At 47.4% G+C, this 15,037-nt stretch overlaps 2 protein-coding genes across 2 annotated transcripts; one reads left to right on the top strand and one right to left on the bottom strand.

Moving 5' to 3' along the window:
• Positions 1–447: 447 nt before the first annotated feature.
• On the top strand, positions 448–1,872 carry pfdn1 (prefoldin subunit 1). Its single transcript, XM_006808815.3, has 4 exons — positions 448–554; positions 897–1,063; positions 1,150–1,234; positions 1,689–1,872. The coding sequence occupies exons 1-4, from the start codon at positions 522–524 to the stop codon at positions 1,770–1,772; spliced, it is 369 nt and encodes a 122-aa protein (XP_006808878.1). The 5' UTR covers positions 448–521; the 3' UTR covers positions 1,773–1,872.
• Positions 1,873–5,014: 3,142 nt separating this feature from the next.
• ttc1 (tetratricopeptide repeat domain 1) lies at positions 5,015–13,787 on the bottom strand. Its single transcript, XM_006808814.2, has 8 exons — positions 13,726–13,787; positions 12,804–13,333; positions 12,661–12,721; positions 11,920–12,032; positions 11,384–11,420; positions 11,145–11,293; positions 5,698–5,752; positions 5,015–5,320 (listed from the first exon to the last, which is right to left on the bottom strand). Exons 2-8 carry the CDS (start codon positions 13,317–13,319, stop codon positions 5,184–5,186), a joined length of 1,068 nt encoding a protein of 355 aa, XP_006808877.2. The 5' UTR covers positions 13,320–13,333; positions 13,726–13,787; the 3' UTR covers positions 5,015–5,183.
• Positions 13,788–15,037: the final 1,250 nt, after the last annotated feature.

Raw genomic sequence — 15,037 nt, forward strand, 5'->3', positions numbered from 1 at the left:
AATCCGTACTGACTCTCGCATCCCCCGGGTGGTTTTCACACAGCTGACTAAACGTCAAACAGAAAACTGATTGAACAGAAGTGTGAGACGGTCGAGAGTTTACTCCAGTGTCCTGTTATATTTTAGACAGCAAGGAGCAGACGGCGAGTTTATTAAACTCCACGAGACAGCGCTGACGCAGATCTGAAGGCTGGACCGTCCAATTTCACAGCCTCGCACTTCCGGCCTTCTCGGTCTTTGGAGGACCCGGCCCACGTAGACTGTGAAGGCCGGGTCCTCCGAAGGATGCGGCCGACGTTTTGGGACACAGCTAATCAGAATCAGAATCCTTTATTGATCCCTGGGGGAAATTATTTTTGTTACAGTGCTCCATTATAAACAAACATTAACAAGACACTCCAGTCCAGCAGGTGGCGGTAGTGCACTCGACGCTCTTTGCTACTCCGATAAAAAGATAGAGGAAGAAGAAGAAGGCTCTCACACATGCGCAGTGTGTCCTCAGAGTCGGGAGCAGAAAGAAGATGGCGGCGCCCGTAGATCTGGAGCTGAAAAAGGTAGGAGCTCCTCACCTGTGAGTGTGATTAGCGCAGCTGTTTCACGCGTGGTCGAGTGTTTTTTCCACAGTCTCCGGTTTAAACTGCCTACGACCTCCGTCTGTGTCTGTGCGCGGGACACCGAGGCCGTCACGCTCGTGACTTTAACACAGCTGCGCTCAGGCTTGTGCCGTCACCGTGATGTAGTTAGAGCCCCTAATGTCATAGCGACGCAGCGGAATCGTGTGCGAGTGGGTTGTGGGTCTCTGGTGAGACGCCGTGACGTAGAGCTAAAGGGGGCGGGTACTTCACAGTGGGCAGGCTCTGTTACCATGGGGACTAACCGTCAGGTGCGCTCCGCAGGCCTTCTCCGAGCTGCAGGTGAAGATGATCGACACGCAGCAGAAAGTCAAGATGGCCGATCTGCAGATCGATCAGCTGACGCGCGTTCAGAAGCACGCCAAACTGACGCACGCCGAGATCGCCACGCTGCCCGACAACACGCGACTCTATGAGGGTGTGGGACGCATGTGAGTCACCTACCTATAACCTTAACACACCTGAACGTCACGCAGGTGTCAGCCAATCACATTGGTTCAATCATGATGTGTTTCAGGTTCATCCTGCAGTCCAAGGAGGAGATCAACAACCTGCTGACAGACAAACAGAAGACTGCTGACGAGAAGATCAAAGAGTTGGAGGTGCGAGCACACGCCTCTTCTCATTGGCTAACTACTGATTGACATCACGCGTGTGGGCGTGTTCTGCGTGGGGTTAGGGAAACTTGTTAGGAGAGACGCATCCATCCCACTTTGGTTGGAGCAGCTCTCAAAACATGACTGTCCAGAGTCTGTTTCACCTTAAACCTACTGAACACTTTCTCCTGAACACTGTTGCCAGGTGCTTATAGAGGGGCCCATGGCAACAATCTCAACTATCATGTGACCCCCCCCCCCCCTCACACACACAGAGGGTCACATGATAGTTGGGAGTCTTTACTTTAAAAAATGAAACACGTTGATGTAACTGTTGTTGTGATTTATACAAAAAAATGAATGACGTGTGTGACACACACACACACACACACACACACACACACACACACACACACACACACACACACACTGACAGTATGTTTGTGCTTGTGATTTCCAGCAGAGGAAGGTGTACCTTGAACGCAGCGTGAAGGAAGCTGAGGACAACATAAGAGAGATGCTGCTGTCCAGGAGAGCCCACTGACCATCATCATCATCATCACACACACTATACTTACACTGTAACACACACACACACTGTTTCCTGTGTGAGTTTTTCACAATAAAAGCTTGGAGACGCTCTGGCTGCTGGTGGGTTTTTTCAGTCTGTGATTTAAATCTTTACTTTGAATTTGATGATGATGAAGAGGAAGACGACCCTGTTCTCAGGGGGTGATCTGATGATTAAAACCAGCAGACGATCATGTGACCGTATGGAACTACGTTTGCCCAAAGGAGGCGGGGTCATAACGTGATTGGTCACTTTGAATCCTTTAAAACAGAAGGATTCAAAGAGCTGACCTGAGGTCTGCGCCCTGAGGTCTGCGCCCAGAGGCCTGCGCCCTGAGCTCTGCACCCTGAGGCCTGCTCCCTGAGCTCTGCGCCCTGAGGCCTGCGCCCTGAGGCCTGCTCCCTGAGGCCTGCGCCCTGAGCTCTGCACCCTGAGGCCTGCTCCCTGAGCTCTGCACCCTGAGGCCTGCTCCCTGAGGTCGGCGCCCTGAGCTCTGCGCCCTGAGGCCTGCGCCCTGAGGCCTGCTCCCTGAGGTCGGCGCCCTGAGCTCTGCGCCCTGAGGCCTGCGCCCTGAGCTCTGCGCCCTGAGGCCTGCGCCCTGAGGCCTGCTCCCTGAGCTCTGCGCCCTCAGGTCGATCAGGACATGAGGCGATTATATTAATTATAACTTCCCACAGATATTTAAAGCTGCATGTCTCACACACGTGTAACTGCACCATGCGTGGATGCAGCGCTGAGGACAGGTCCTGTATTTCTCTGGTTTTATGAAGTTCTCAGTGTTGAGGTGATAAATCAGCACATAACTGAGCAGCAGCAGAAATAACAGCTGCAGGTAAACAGAGATTTGGTCAGAGATTCATCCGAACAGGGAAGACCCTCTGAACCCTGAACGTCGAAGGTCAAAGGTCAGATAAGCTGTAAGATGAAGCTGAAAGAAACGCACATTTACCTGGACAGGTGAGTGACATCAGAGCCCCGACTGCATGAGACTTTCTGAGAGCCAGCCCATTTGTTCGTGAACGTGTCACCTGTGTATCCTCGGACTGTGACGCCCACCCAGCCCACATCCTGGGCTTTCCACTGATGTCACGTGACCAGTTTACCTCCTCCTTCTTTCAATCAAAACCACCGACGCACCAACAAGAGGAGAGGCTAGCAAAATACTCTCCTACTACTATTGTTACCATAGTAACTACACGTAGTGGTGTTTATTACATGGTTATTACCTGTGAAATTGTCTTTCTTTGAATGTGAGCTGCAGCGGACACCAGGACAGGTTCAGTGCTGCTGTTGGAGTACAAAGGTGAAGCAGAGGGAGGTTCAGACTGGACGAAGAGGAGGAAGACACAGGACCACCTGACGAGGAGACTCGAGGGGGCGGGGCGGTGGGCCAGCACGAACTGTGTGTATCATTCAGTTCCAGGATAACGTATCCAGCGTAGTATCACATTAGATTACTGTGTTGAGAGTATCCAGTGCTTCAGTACTCGTGTGAGTCCGATCAAACACATGGATGATAAACTGTTTGGCAGCTGCTAGCTCTCAGACCCCGCTGTCAACAACAAACACCACCTGTCAACAACAAACACCACCTGCCAACACATAAAGGTTTTCTTTGCCACGTCACTGCATGTGGTTGCCTCCACCGACCAGAATTATCAGCAGGACAACGATGGTAGGTTAGCAGGCAAAACCTCCTTGCCTACAAGTATCTGCCCTCACTGCTGCTAATGGTCTGGGGCTGGAGTGACCAGAGACTGGTGCTGCAGTCGGCTTGTGATTGGTTGGATCGGCTCCCACAGGAACTCACATAAACTTTGATCTATATTTCACAGCCATCGATCTCGGAGTCGTCTAACAACTGGAACCACAGTGAAGGACCAAGTGTCACAGCCAGTGAGGCACCAGGAGAGGAGCATCAGTGATGGTGGAAGAACTATGTCTGTTCAGCTACATACACAGGTTAATATCGTCCTGGTAACAAACAGCAGAAAACAAGAATAATGAAGACTTTTGTTTTTTCATCTAATTAAAGGTTTTTAATGACACCCTAACACGGGTGAGGAACTCCAGGCCTCGAGGGCCGGAGTCCTGCAGGTTTTACATGTGTCCTTGATCCAACACAGCTGATTTAAATGGATAAATGAAAACATGTCCTGAAGTTCTCCAGAGGCTGGTAATGTGATTCAGGTGTGTTGACCCAGGGTGAGCTCTAAAACCTGCAGGACACCGGCCCTCGAGGCCTGGAGTTCCCACCTCTGTGGTCCAGTTTGATTTTCTACATTCAGCTGTAATTTCTAACCAAAGTTGTCCTTTTGTTGTTGTCCACTAGAGTCCTGTGTGTTTAAAAATACATTACAAGTAGTTTTTAGGCTCAAAAAGAAATCACACACAAATAAGTGGAAGGTACTCTTCTTCTTTGGTTTCCAGGAGCTAATACCGCTGTTAGAGGCGGGGCTTGATGTCAGACAGGAAGTCACCTGCTGTCAGGATAATTAAGTCTAATCAGGTTATTGTGTCACAAACAGCTGATCCATCAGAGCGCTGACACTGAGGTCAGCGAGTGCTCTGTACCTGGCTTCATGACCTCAGTCTGTGGCCACGCCCCTCTGTAGGACATGTATAGGAATTTATTTATTTATGTATTAATCACATTATGTTATTGTATGATGCCTTTGTGCCACTGGATTTTAACATGTCTCACACTCATGCAGTTAGACAGATGGTGGGGGTGTAGTAAGGAAGTTGGGGGAAGCAGAACTCCACAGGAAGAGTCTTTTGTGTCTTCGAGGACTCTGGGAGTGTGAACCTTCAGGTGTGAAACAGCTGTTTTGTTCCTGGAGAAGGTGTTTAACAGAGAGTCATGCTAGGCTCAGAGAGACTCTGCTGTCTGCCCCGCGGTCATGCAGGCTCCACCAAGCCTGGTTTTTCTGTTCTTTGTGTGTTTGATTAAAGAATGTTAGCTACCGCTCACCCCTCGTCTGCAGGCTTTATTTAAGGGAAAACTTCCACAACAGACAACAGCCTGTCTGCTTACTTTATTAATAAAGACTCACAGCTGCACAGCTGGAACTGCTTCAGCACAGAGGAGGCGGGGCCTAATCCAGCTCAACACCGTCAGAGGTAACCGCGGTGACGCATAGAAGCTCCAAGTTAGAGTTTCATCAGAGCAGCTTAAATCAGACAGAAAATGAATGGAGTATGGTTGGAACAGATTACCTTTCAGAAGTTTTTTATTCCTCTTCATTAAGAGTCAATCACCAATCAATAACCAGTCCATACTGGCTTCTTCATGATCAGTAACTAAACTGATCAGCAGACAGGTGAACCGCTGCTCTGTGGTGTGATGTCACGGCTGTGAGCAACGACATCACTGTGACATCATCACCTGTTGTTGTTGTTGGGGTTCTGGGTGAAGTTGATGGAGTAGGCGCCGCTGGCGGCGTCCTGGTTCACCTGGAAGTTGTTGGTGGAGAGTCCGAACGGCCGCAGGATCATGTTACCTAGGTCCTTCAGCTTACCTGTGGGTCAGAGGTCACACAGAGATCACAGCTCCATTGTATGTCTAATGTATGGCTTTTATTGTGAAAGGACTCCAGGCCCTGAGCTATCAGGCTTTTATTGTTTAAGTTGCATCTCTGTAATGTGAACAATCAGAGCCAACAGCTGATCAGAGTTCATGTCTGATCTGTGTGTGCCTTTAAAATCACGTGGATCGATCATGTGATTTCATTTCCGTCTTGTCACCGATTGGCTCCTCTCACCTGTCACAGGTGATGTAATGGCTGAAAAACACTGTCTCCACCTGAACAGGTACCAAGCTGCATGTCGCACCGACAGGTACGTACCAGACATTCATGGATGATTGATTAATGGTGTGTTCAGGTGCAATACGTACTAAGCATCTCCTCCTTCAGCTTCTCGTTCCTCTCCTGGATCTGTAGAGGCAGCCTCTGATAGAGACACACAGGTGGACACAGGATGGGAGACACAGGTGGAGACACACAGGTGGACACACACAGGTGGACACAGGGTGGGAGACACAGGTGAACACACACAGGTGGACACAGGGTGGGAGACACAGGTGAACACACACAGGTGGACACAGGGTGGGAGACACAGGTGGACACACACAGGTGGACACAGGGTGGGAGACACAGGTGGAGACAGGGTGGGAGACACAGGTGAACACACACAGGTGGACACAGGGTGGGAGACACAGGTGAACACACACAGGTGGACACACACAGGTGGACACAGGGTGGGAGACACAGGTGGACACACACAGGTGGACACAGGGTGGGAGACACGGGGTGGGAGACACAGGTGGACACACACAGGTGGACACACAGGTGGACACAGGGTGGGAGACACAGGGTGGGAGACACAGGTGGACACACACAGGTGGAGGGAGAGAGAGAGAGAGAGAAAGGTCAGCTGTGTAAGTCTGTTTTTCGTCCCTTTCACGCCTCCTTAGCGCTGACCCCTGACCTCAGAGGGGGCTGAACCTGAATAAGCACAGAAGGCCCTGGTAAACCCTACTGGTCGCTCTGCACGCCGCTGTGACACCATCAGATTGGCACAGGAAGCTGCTGCAGTCGCCACGTTAGACGGAGGAGAAGAAGAAGACAGAACTAGAAGCAAAGTTTGAAGATCTGAGACACTGTCGAGTGTTTGTTTCAACGATTTTTCCACAGACTGCTGCAGCAGCTCTGACCGTGTAGGAAACGAGGAGGCGTTTCTCTTTTACTGGCTGAGGTGTTTTTGCAGAAGGTGGCGCAGAGCCATTGCAGGGGGGGTCGTGGTATGAATGAAAACAAACAAACAAAACAATGTTTGGACACAGCGAGCATAATGAACATTTTTTTGATGGGGCTCCCACACAAACACAAAGCAGAGGATGAAGCATCACCAGATATGCTTCCAAACCAGCTTCCTTCCAGGCCAAAGACTAGAACATGTGATGAAGCATATCTTGCTTTAATACAGATTTTACTTGCTGTCAAATCTTGTTTATTTTGGTTTTTGTTGTTTTGTTTTCACTTGTTGTTTTCTGTCAGTGACAGTAAACTGCAATGAAGTTTGAAAACAAAATATGTGTGTGTGATAGGAGGATGTGTTTGTGCGGGGGGCCTAGCAAAAAAAGTTTGGGAACCACTGTTTTACTGAGTGAGGAAGCTCTGAGAGTTGTGACCCCAGAGCTCTGTTGAGCCAACCATCCCTTTAACGTTAACTAGTAATGACTTCATAAATTCATTACAATAAATTGAAAATTTGCGATAACGATATAACTGACAATATAATTGACACTAGACAAAATACTTTACAACTCCACAACTTTATTAGTGCAAAAAAAAAAAAAAAAATCACTGCATTTTCACTTAAACAAGCAGCTGCTTCTTATGTGCATTAAAGTTATATAAAAATGTAACAGTGCAAATGCAAATAACTTGCTGACAGTTTAACCAAAAGACATTTCCAGTAGAAACTGGCCGACATATCCTGAGCATAACCATGTATAATATCCACTGAAGTTAAAAAGAGGTTCTTTGCAACATTAAACTGCAGTGTGCCAAATAAAAAAATCAAATACGTATTTTTCGGACCATAACGTGCTCGGGATTATAAGACACATTAAGTTAAACAAAGCAGTCAGATAAATCAAACCTTATTCAACTCATTCTTCTTCCTCCACTTATGTAACACTGATTCATTAATGCTGTATCCTATCACAGCTGCTCTGTTCCCATGTTGTTGCAGTATATGAATAACTAACCTCGTGTTGTGGATGGATTATCTCAGTTGTTCTCCTGACTGGAGTTTGGTCCGTTTACAGCATCCTGCCATGCGATTACATTTGTCTCTAACCATCAGGAACCCTCACGTTAACTTTTATCAAGTGGAAAAAAGTTAGCGTTCATCCTCCAGCGTCACTGTGTTTGTTATGCTAACATAGCTGTGTCGCTAGCAATCACGTAGCACATCATTATATAGCAGCTAGCCAAACTTCAGTAACCCTACAAACGTCACTGCTGCTTAGTTTTCTGTCTTCATTTATGTTGGAAGTGACAGCAGAGCTGTACGTTTGAATTTTTCAGAAATCTCAGTCAGAACATGCTATATCATGTTTAGCTAACTAGCGAGCTAACTTCCTGCTAACTTCTAACTCTGTTAAATGTAATAAATTCTGTTTTCATGGATGCCTGGATGTTAAACTTCATAGATAACCTGGTAAAGCAGCAACGCTGATGATTTTATTAAAGATGAAAGAATTGAGACAGTTTTTAACTCTCAGTGATGCTGCAGTGTTCGTTTGACGGAGTTTAGGACCCAGATTACTCTGCGAGGCTCCTGCCTGCGGTAGCCATAATGCTCCGACAATCCATCAAGCGCTGCGGTTCGAGGTCAGTAAACACAACCATAATTCTTACATAAGGCGCACTGGATTATAAGAGGCACTGTGGAGTTTTGAGAAAATTGAAGGCTTTTACGAGCACCTTATAGTCCCACCAATACAGTAATAACGACGGCTTATTACTTAGTGCCTTGGTGTGTATCTGACGGACAAACACCAAACCAGTTCCACATCACTGAAGTTGCACCATTTTTACAAACCAATTCAGGTTCATCCGTTTCCCTCAACAATCCGCTTTCCCCCTTCTCATCCTCTGTTGCCACCATGCTTTTTGCATTTTCTTATTGTTGCGTAACATTGGGCCTGTCTAGATATGCGTACTTGTGCGTACTTGCGTCCTCGTGTACTCGTGAACGTCATCAGTCGGAGACCAAGTACTGTTCCAATTCAAGTACGCATCAAGCCAAGAACGCCGAAAAATTCCCGCATGTGTTCCCGCTCCGCCTGTTTTATCGAGCATGCATCAGTGGTGACTTGTGTGGACTTGGTACAGCTAAATATCCCAGAATGCATTTCGTCCAAACTCAAACATGGCAATGGTGGACGAGCGGGGCTAAAAACTTTTAAATATTTCAGGGTCACAAAATAAACGTTTAAGTTATTTTCAAGCGAGAATGTAGCTGTTTAAACTGCAAATATCTGCTCGGTTTATCAAGATATCGCATATTTCCAAACGTGCTCCGACGTTTTCGAAGACGTCTGTCACCCGCCAGCTCCATAGCAGACAGCGAGGTCGAGGATCACTAGAGCCTCATCGTTTTCAACCCCCCCGCGGTCTTTTCACTACTCAGGTTAAACAAACCCCAGCAGCTGTTTATTGTAATGTTTGAGTGTCCACTAAAATAAAAATAGAAGCGTACATCTCACCTGCTTGTTTTTTATGGCGTGGGTGGCTGTAGCTCAGGTGGCAGAGCAGGTCAGCCACTAATCAGAAGGTCGGTGGTTCGATCCCAGGCTGCCTCCTGGCTGCATGCCAAATATCCTTGGGCAAGATACTAACCCCATATTTGCCTACTGGTGGTGGTCAGAGGGCCCGGTGGCTGGCAGCCTCGCCTCTGTCAGTGCGCCCCAGGGCAGCTGTGGCTACAATGTAGCTGCCATCACCAGTGTGTGAATGCGAGAGTGAATGGGTGAATGACTGAATGTAGTGTAAAGCGCTTTGGGGTCCTTAAGGACTAGAAAAGCGCTATACAAATGCAGGCCATTTACCATTTTATTAAGGCATACATGTACACTGTTTTAATTAATAGAGATTTTGCTACTGAGGTTAAACATGATATATGAGTCACTTAGATCACTTCTAAATGTTAATGTTTGGTTTATTTCAGTGTTTTATTTGTTCCTGAGTAAACCGGTTTGGCTGAGATTAAAGCTTCATAACATATTACTCACAGTTAAATTAAGAGGCGACGGCAGTAAAAACTCCAGACCTGTGACATCATCAAGTACGCTGGTGTTCCACTTGTATCGCCTAGAACGCGAGCACGGACTCGTAGTGCTGTGCGATATGACCAAAATCTCATCTCCCGATATAAGACATCTATCGTCCGATAACGATATAAATCACAAAAATTTACATTTTCTGTAAATTCTGTGAATCTCGGGCAGCTCGACTTGTGTGAAGTGTTTCCAGCTGTGCGTCATGTAGCTGGAGTCGAGTGTTTTAACCGATGCATGAAACGATTTTTAGACATAAGTTGTAACGGCGCCGTTTTCTTTGTATTTATTACACGGCGTGCTGCGGGGAAAAGCCTGTTCTCAGTTTATTCTGAAAAGTCTCAACAGGATCTTGAGCTTTATTGTGAAAGGTTTATGTGGAACATAAACAAGCGGACACGCGATGGTGTTACCGTCATTGTTGCTAACGACAACGCATAAAAACAGGCGCTTGTCCGTCCGTAGTGTGGTTATATTACATATAAGAGAAAGAGAGAACTTAAATTAATAATAACTACAGAGACATCAGAACCATGAACAAATATTGCTGTAAACAGTTTATTTTGCGACACCACGAAACAAACGATAGCGTGATAGGAAACGACAGACGTTTTGATATCGTCATCCGATATATATCGTTATATCGAACAGCCCTACGGACTCGCGTACTTGAGAATTGAGAAAGGGCCATTGCACCGGTTACCGTGAACTGTATAATATGGCCAAGCCCTAGCAGGGAGGCAGTTTATGTAAGGTGTGGTTACAGGGGGTGGGAGCCTGCAGTACAGGGGAGGCGATGTGACGCCATACGTACGTACACATTTCTTTCTAAACACGACTGAATCCACAGAGGAACATCCTCACAAACACAAGCTGAGTTAGACAATGACTGATGGTGTCAGATGGTGCAGCTGATTCCAGCTGTTCTCCCTCACAGCAGCTGTTTGATGTCACTTCCTGACAGTGCTCACGTCGTCTGAGGCCTGCCCAGAGTCTGTGTGTTCTCCAAGCATCAAACCGGGGACCCTTCACATGTAAGAGTTAAGCTGTTGATCACCACAGGAAGTCTATAAGATCAGCACCAACACGAGCGCTCTTCTTCTACAGTAACCTCAGCAGGGCTCTGAGACCTCTGACCTGGCGCCGTCATGAACACACTACAGCGGTTACCATGGTGACCTGCCTACACGACAGACAAACTGCATCAGCCCACAGACGTCCTTAGTTTGAGAACTTTCAGTGAGTTTACATTCATCATGATTTCACCTACAGAGTACTCCATCAGCCGGGTCATCTCTTTAATGGGTTCACTTCCTGTTTCTAAAACTCAGCTAACGTTAACTGGCATCACAATTTAAAGACTGATAAATTACACAAATGAAATGGAGATTTCATGTGAACTCCAGCTTCTTTGGCTTTTAGCCCACATTTTAGGTTTTAGCATCAAACAGAGCTTGCCTGGTTCTGCTTTGTCCCACAGTCAGTAAACTCACCATGGCCGCCTGCCTGGCAGCAACATTATTTGGGTCTCGTTCCAGAACCTTCTGGTAGTCCTCCAGAGCCTCGTCCAGCTTCTCTGTCTGCTCGTAAAGCTCCGCCCTCCTCAGCAGCGCCCGCAGGTACTCAGGATCCAGCGCTATTGCTATGGGAACCACAAAGCCAATCAGTCAGTACAATGAATAATCATTACACAGCCGCTGCTACCCAGGAGGGGTGTGATGTCATCACTCACCTCTGCTGCAGTCTGAGATCGCCTGCTCCTTCAGCTCCTGACAGAGACACACACTGTAAGCACGCCGCTAACCTGTTAGCACACAGCTAATGGCATTACTGATAACTGATCATTGCTAACATGCAGTGTTTTGCACGTTTGCTCTCATTGGTCGATCAGGAGGAAACGCCCACCCGCTGCAGCACGAACCTGGTGACTCGAGCAAACTGCAGTCGCAACATTAAATGTCCAGCGGCCTAATTTGGGGCTGTGTGATGCCCACGCACAGGGCATCGCACAGGAAGTGACACAGGAAGTAGAAAACGTTAGGGGGTATCCAAGTCTCAGAGGGAAACGAGCGATGTTTACAGCGCATGGACGCTTCCTCCTGATTGGATGAGGTGTATCTGTGTGCAGAGCCACAAAAGGACTGACCAACACAAAGCTGTGTTAGAGGCAGGTACTCATAGAACCAGACTTCTGTCACACCGACGGCTCTACATCCTTCATGTTAGCAACGATACCGGCATAGAGCTAGCATGTTTATAGCGTGTTACCAGGTGCAGCCGTGCGGCGGCTCTGTTGGAGAACAGCACAGCTCGCTCTCTGCTGAAACACACGGGGCACACAGACAGCGCGTCCGTGTAGTTTCGCCCCGCCTCCGCCCAGTCTGTGGGAACAACAAGCAAATGTTACACACAGAGCCCACCTGGCATCTGTACCGCCAGGTCACCACGGTAACAGATCAACATGTATGACATCACCATTTCTGAAGACAGCTCAGTTTCCTGATGAGCAACGGTAATAAATAATATTGATTGTTCCAGCAGGTCAGACTGAAAGTGATCATGTGATCAAGTCTGTCATTCAGCTGCAAACAGAGCACACACCTGAACACGTGTTCATCCAATCACATTCATTCACCCTGATCTGATGTCACGTCTCCTTCATCAGGACATGTTTCCATGGATACAGGTTAAAGTCTCACAGTGCAGGCGGCAGTGCTGAGCATGCTCAGACACAACATCATTCACTGCAATCAAAATTTATTTTCCCGCCACAGATCAGCAGCTCGTTCAGGGTCAGAGGTCACACAGACTCTCACCTGTGGTTTAGGTGGCTCTCAGGGTTCATGTTTGTGTGAGATGAGTCACATGATCCATACTGCCCTTTTTAAATTGGTCAGAAGCAGCTAGCCCCGCCCCTTTCATTTGACCGTGTATGGGAAACCCTGATAGTGTGACCTCTGACCCCTTGCAGTATGCAGGAGCTCCACAGTGCTGATCTCACAGACTCACCTCCCCTCTTAAAGTGGGCGTTTCCCGCCTCCTTCAGACTGATGCTCTGCTGCCGTCGACTCTGAAAAAGAAGAACTCTGATTTACCACCGTGAGCCGACACCTAAATGCCTCTCAATGCAGGTAATGGTCAGCAGGTATTACCTCCTTCTCCTCCTCGGTCAGCTCCTTTTCCACCTCCCTCAGGTAATCATCATCAAACTCTACGGCTGGGCTCACCTCCTCCTTCAGCTCCGAGTCAGAGTCATGCAGGGAGTCTCCATCTTGTTGCTCCTTCACCCCGTCTACCCCCTCCTCCCCCTGCTCCACATCCTCTGTCTCCAGTGGAGCTTTCACCTCCTTCTTGTCCTCCTCTTCCTTCACCCCCTCCTCCCCCTGCTCCACATCCTCTGTCTCCAGTGCAGCTTTCACCTCCTTCTCGTCCTCCTCTTCCTTCAGTCTGTCTCCCCGCTCCTCTCCCTGGTGTCCTTCTGCTGCCTCCCTCTCTGTGTCTCCTCGTTCAGTCTGTGTGTGTTTAAAATGAACGTCCTGCTGGCTCTCCTCTCCTCCTTCTCCTGCAGCGGGGTCAGGAGGCTCCAGCGTGTCCGGACAGTCATAGAAGTCCTCCTCGTGCTCCTCCTCCTCGGCCCTGCTGTGTCTCTGTATGCCTCCTCCGCTCATTCTGAAACTCTGAGCTAAAATAAAAATTTAACAAACTGATTAGAGGCCTGACCTTTGACGTCACACAGAGCCAGTGCTAGCCAGCTAGCTGTCACTGAGCTAACAGCTTCAGTTCCTGCTGAGCCTCACTCTTCTTCTGTGGCGATCAGCTGATCAGCCATCGAAGGATCGGCGCGATTCGCGTCGGCGTCACTTCCTGTTGATCAGCCGGTATTGATCACAGGTCAGGTTTCTGTTTGTTTACTAAGGAGCTACATGCTAACAGCTAAGCTAACGGTCAGCTGGGAATCTACACGCACGTGTCAGTCGTAACTACGTCACGGCTCTGCCTGACGTCATCGAGGTGACAGTCCGTTGCATATCGATAACCACAGAAACGTTAAAATCAGCTGATTTTCGGTCTCACCTGTAAACACCGGTGAATCTGCGCGACCACGCTCACTGACGTCACTTCCTATACGAGGAACGCTTCCGTTTCCTTTTTAAAGTGTCCTGTAGGTACCGCCCCCTGCCGGAGGAGGAGTTTGTTTGTTTTTATTTTGATATGAACTTTATTTGACTATCCAGAGTTGGGACCAGGAAGCAGAGCTGCAGTCTTACACACCTCTGCAGCTTCTCTCCTCCTGCTACCCCCCCAAAAACCCATCTCCATAGAGACCGTGTCAGCTCCCAAACAGACAAAAAACAAACTAAAAACCAGCAACAAACAACTTAAACATAAAAATTCACAAAGAAAGAACAATACAGTATCCACATCTGAACCAAAGAGTAAAACAGTGAAATGTGGATTATTAAATATTAGGTCTCTCTCCTCCAAGTCTCTGTTAGTACATGACTTAATAATTGATCAACAAATCGATTTACTCTGCCTTACAGAAACCTGGTTGCAGCAGGATGATTATGTTAGTTTAACCAGGTTAGGATTTATCACAATATTTCTGATGGCCTCGTTTCTAAACCTGCTGTCACCACAGTGAACTCTGAGTCTGCAGAGCTGTCTCAGTCCAGGAGAGATGTCAGAGTGCACAATGTCTTCTTCAGTCATTGATCTCAGAGGAGCTGGGACGGCTTTGGTTAGTGTTTTATAACTCTTTGCAGCCTCTTATGTCAAACCTCTCACAGAACGTCTCATGTTTTAATTGGCCCCATTCTCATCCATAAAATGAGCTACAGCCCAAATCCCTTTGGATCTCCACTCATCCATGTACACAGATTTTTTTACACAGACAGATATACCTGCTTTTTCATACTGGGGTAATGTGAGGAGTAAAGTTATGTTTATAAATTCATTTCTAATAGAGAAGGACCTGCTAAGAGTTTAACAGGTAAGGAGCTGCAGTCAAAGTCACAACGCAACAAAAAGTCTGCTCCACCCATTTCACCCAAAACCACATTGGGAATATCGTTCCAAAAGGAATGTTTGTTCTTAACCCTTTAAGACCTACCATAGAACCAAGTCCGCCAGAGCTTATATTATATTTTCACATGCTGTGGAGCCATTTTTGGGAGCATTTCAAGTTGCTATACATCAATACAACCATTATAGTCCAAATTTTAATAATATGTCTGCATTAAGTGCATAGCAATTACATAAATTGCAAAAAAGTGCAATAAACTACAAAAAAATTGAAAATCGTTTTTGTTTTTTTAACATATATTTGTAGTTAGAGAAATTTAAGAGGCTTATCCCTCAAAACTGTAAATACAAAAAAGTTGCA

The sequence above is a fragment of the Neolamprologus brichardi genome, chromosome 10 (genome assembly GCF_056152115.1).
Source record: "Neolamprologus brichardi isolate AB-2024 chromosome 10, ASM5615211v1, whole genome shotgun sequence".
Lineage (NCBI taxonomy): Eukaryota > Metazoa > Chordata > Actinopteri > Cichliformes > Cichlidae > Neolamprologus > Neolamprologus brichardi.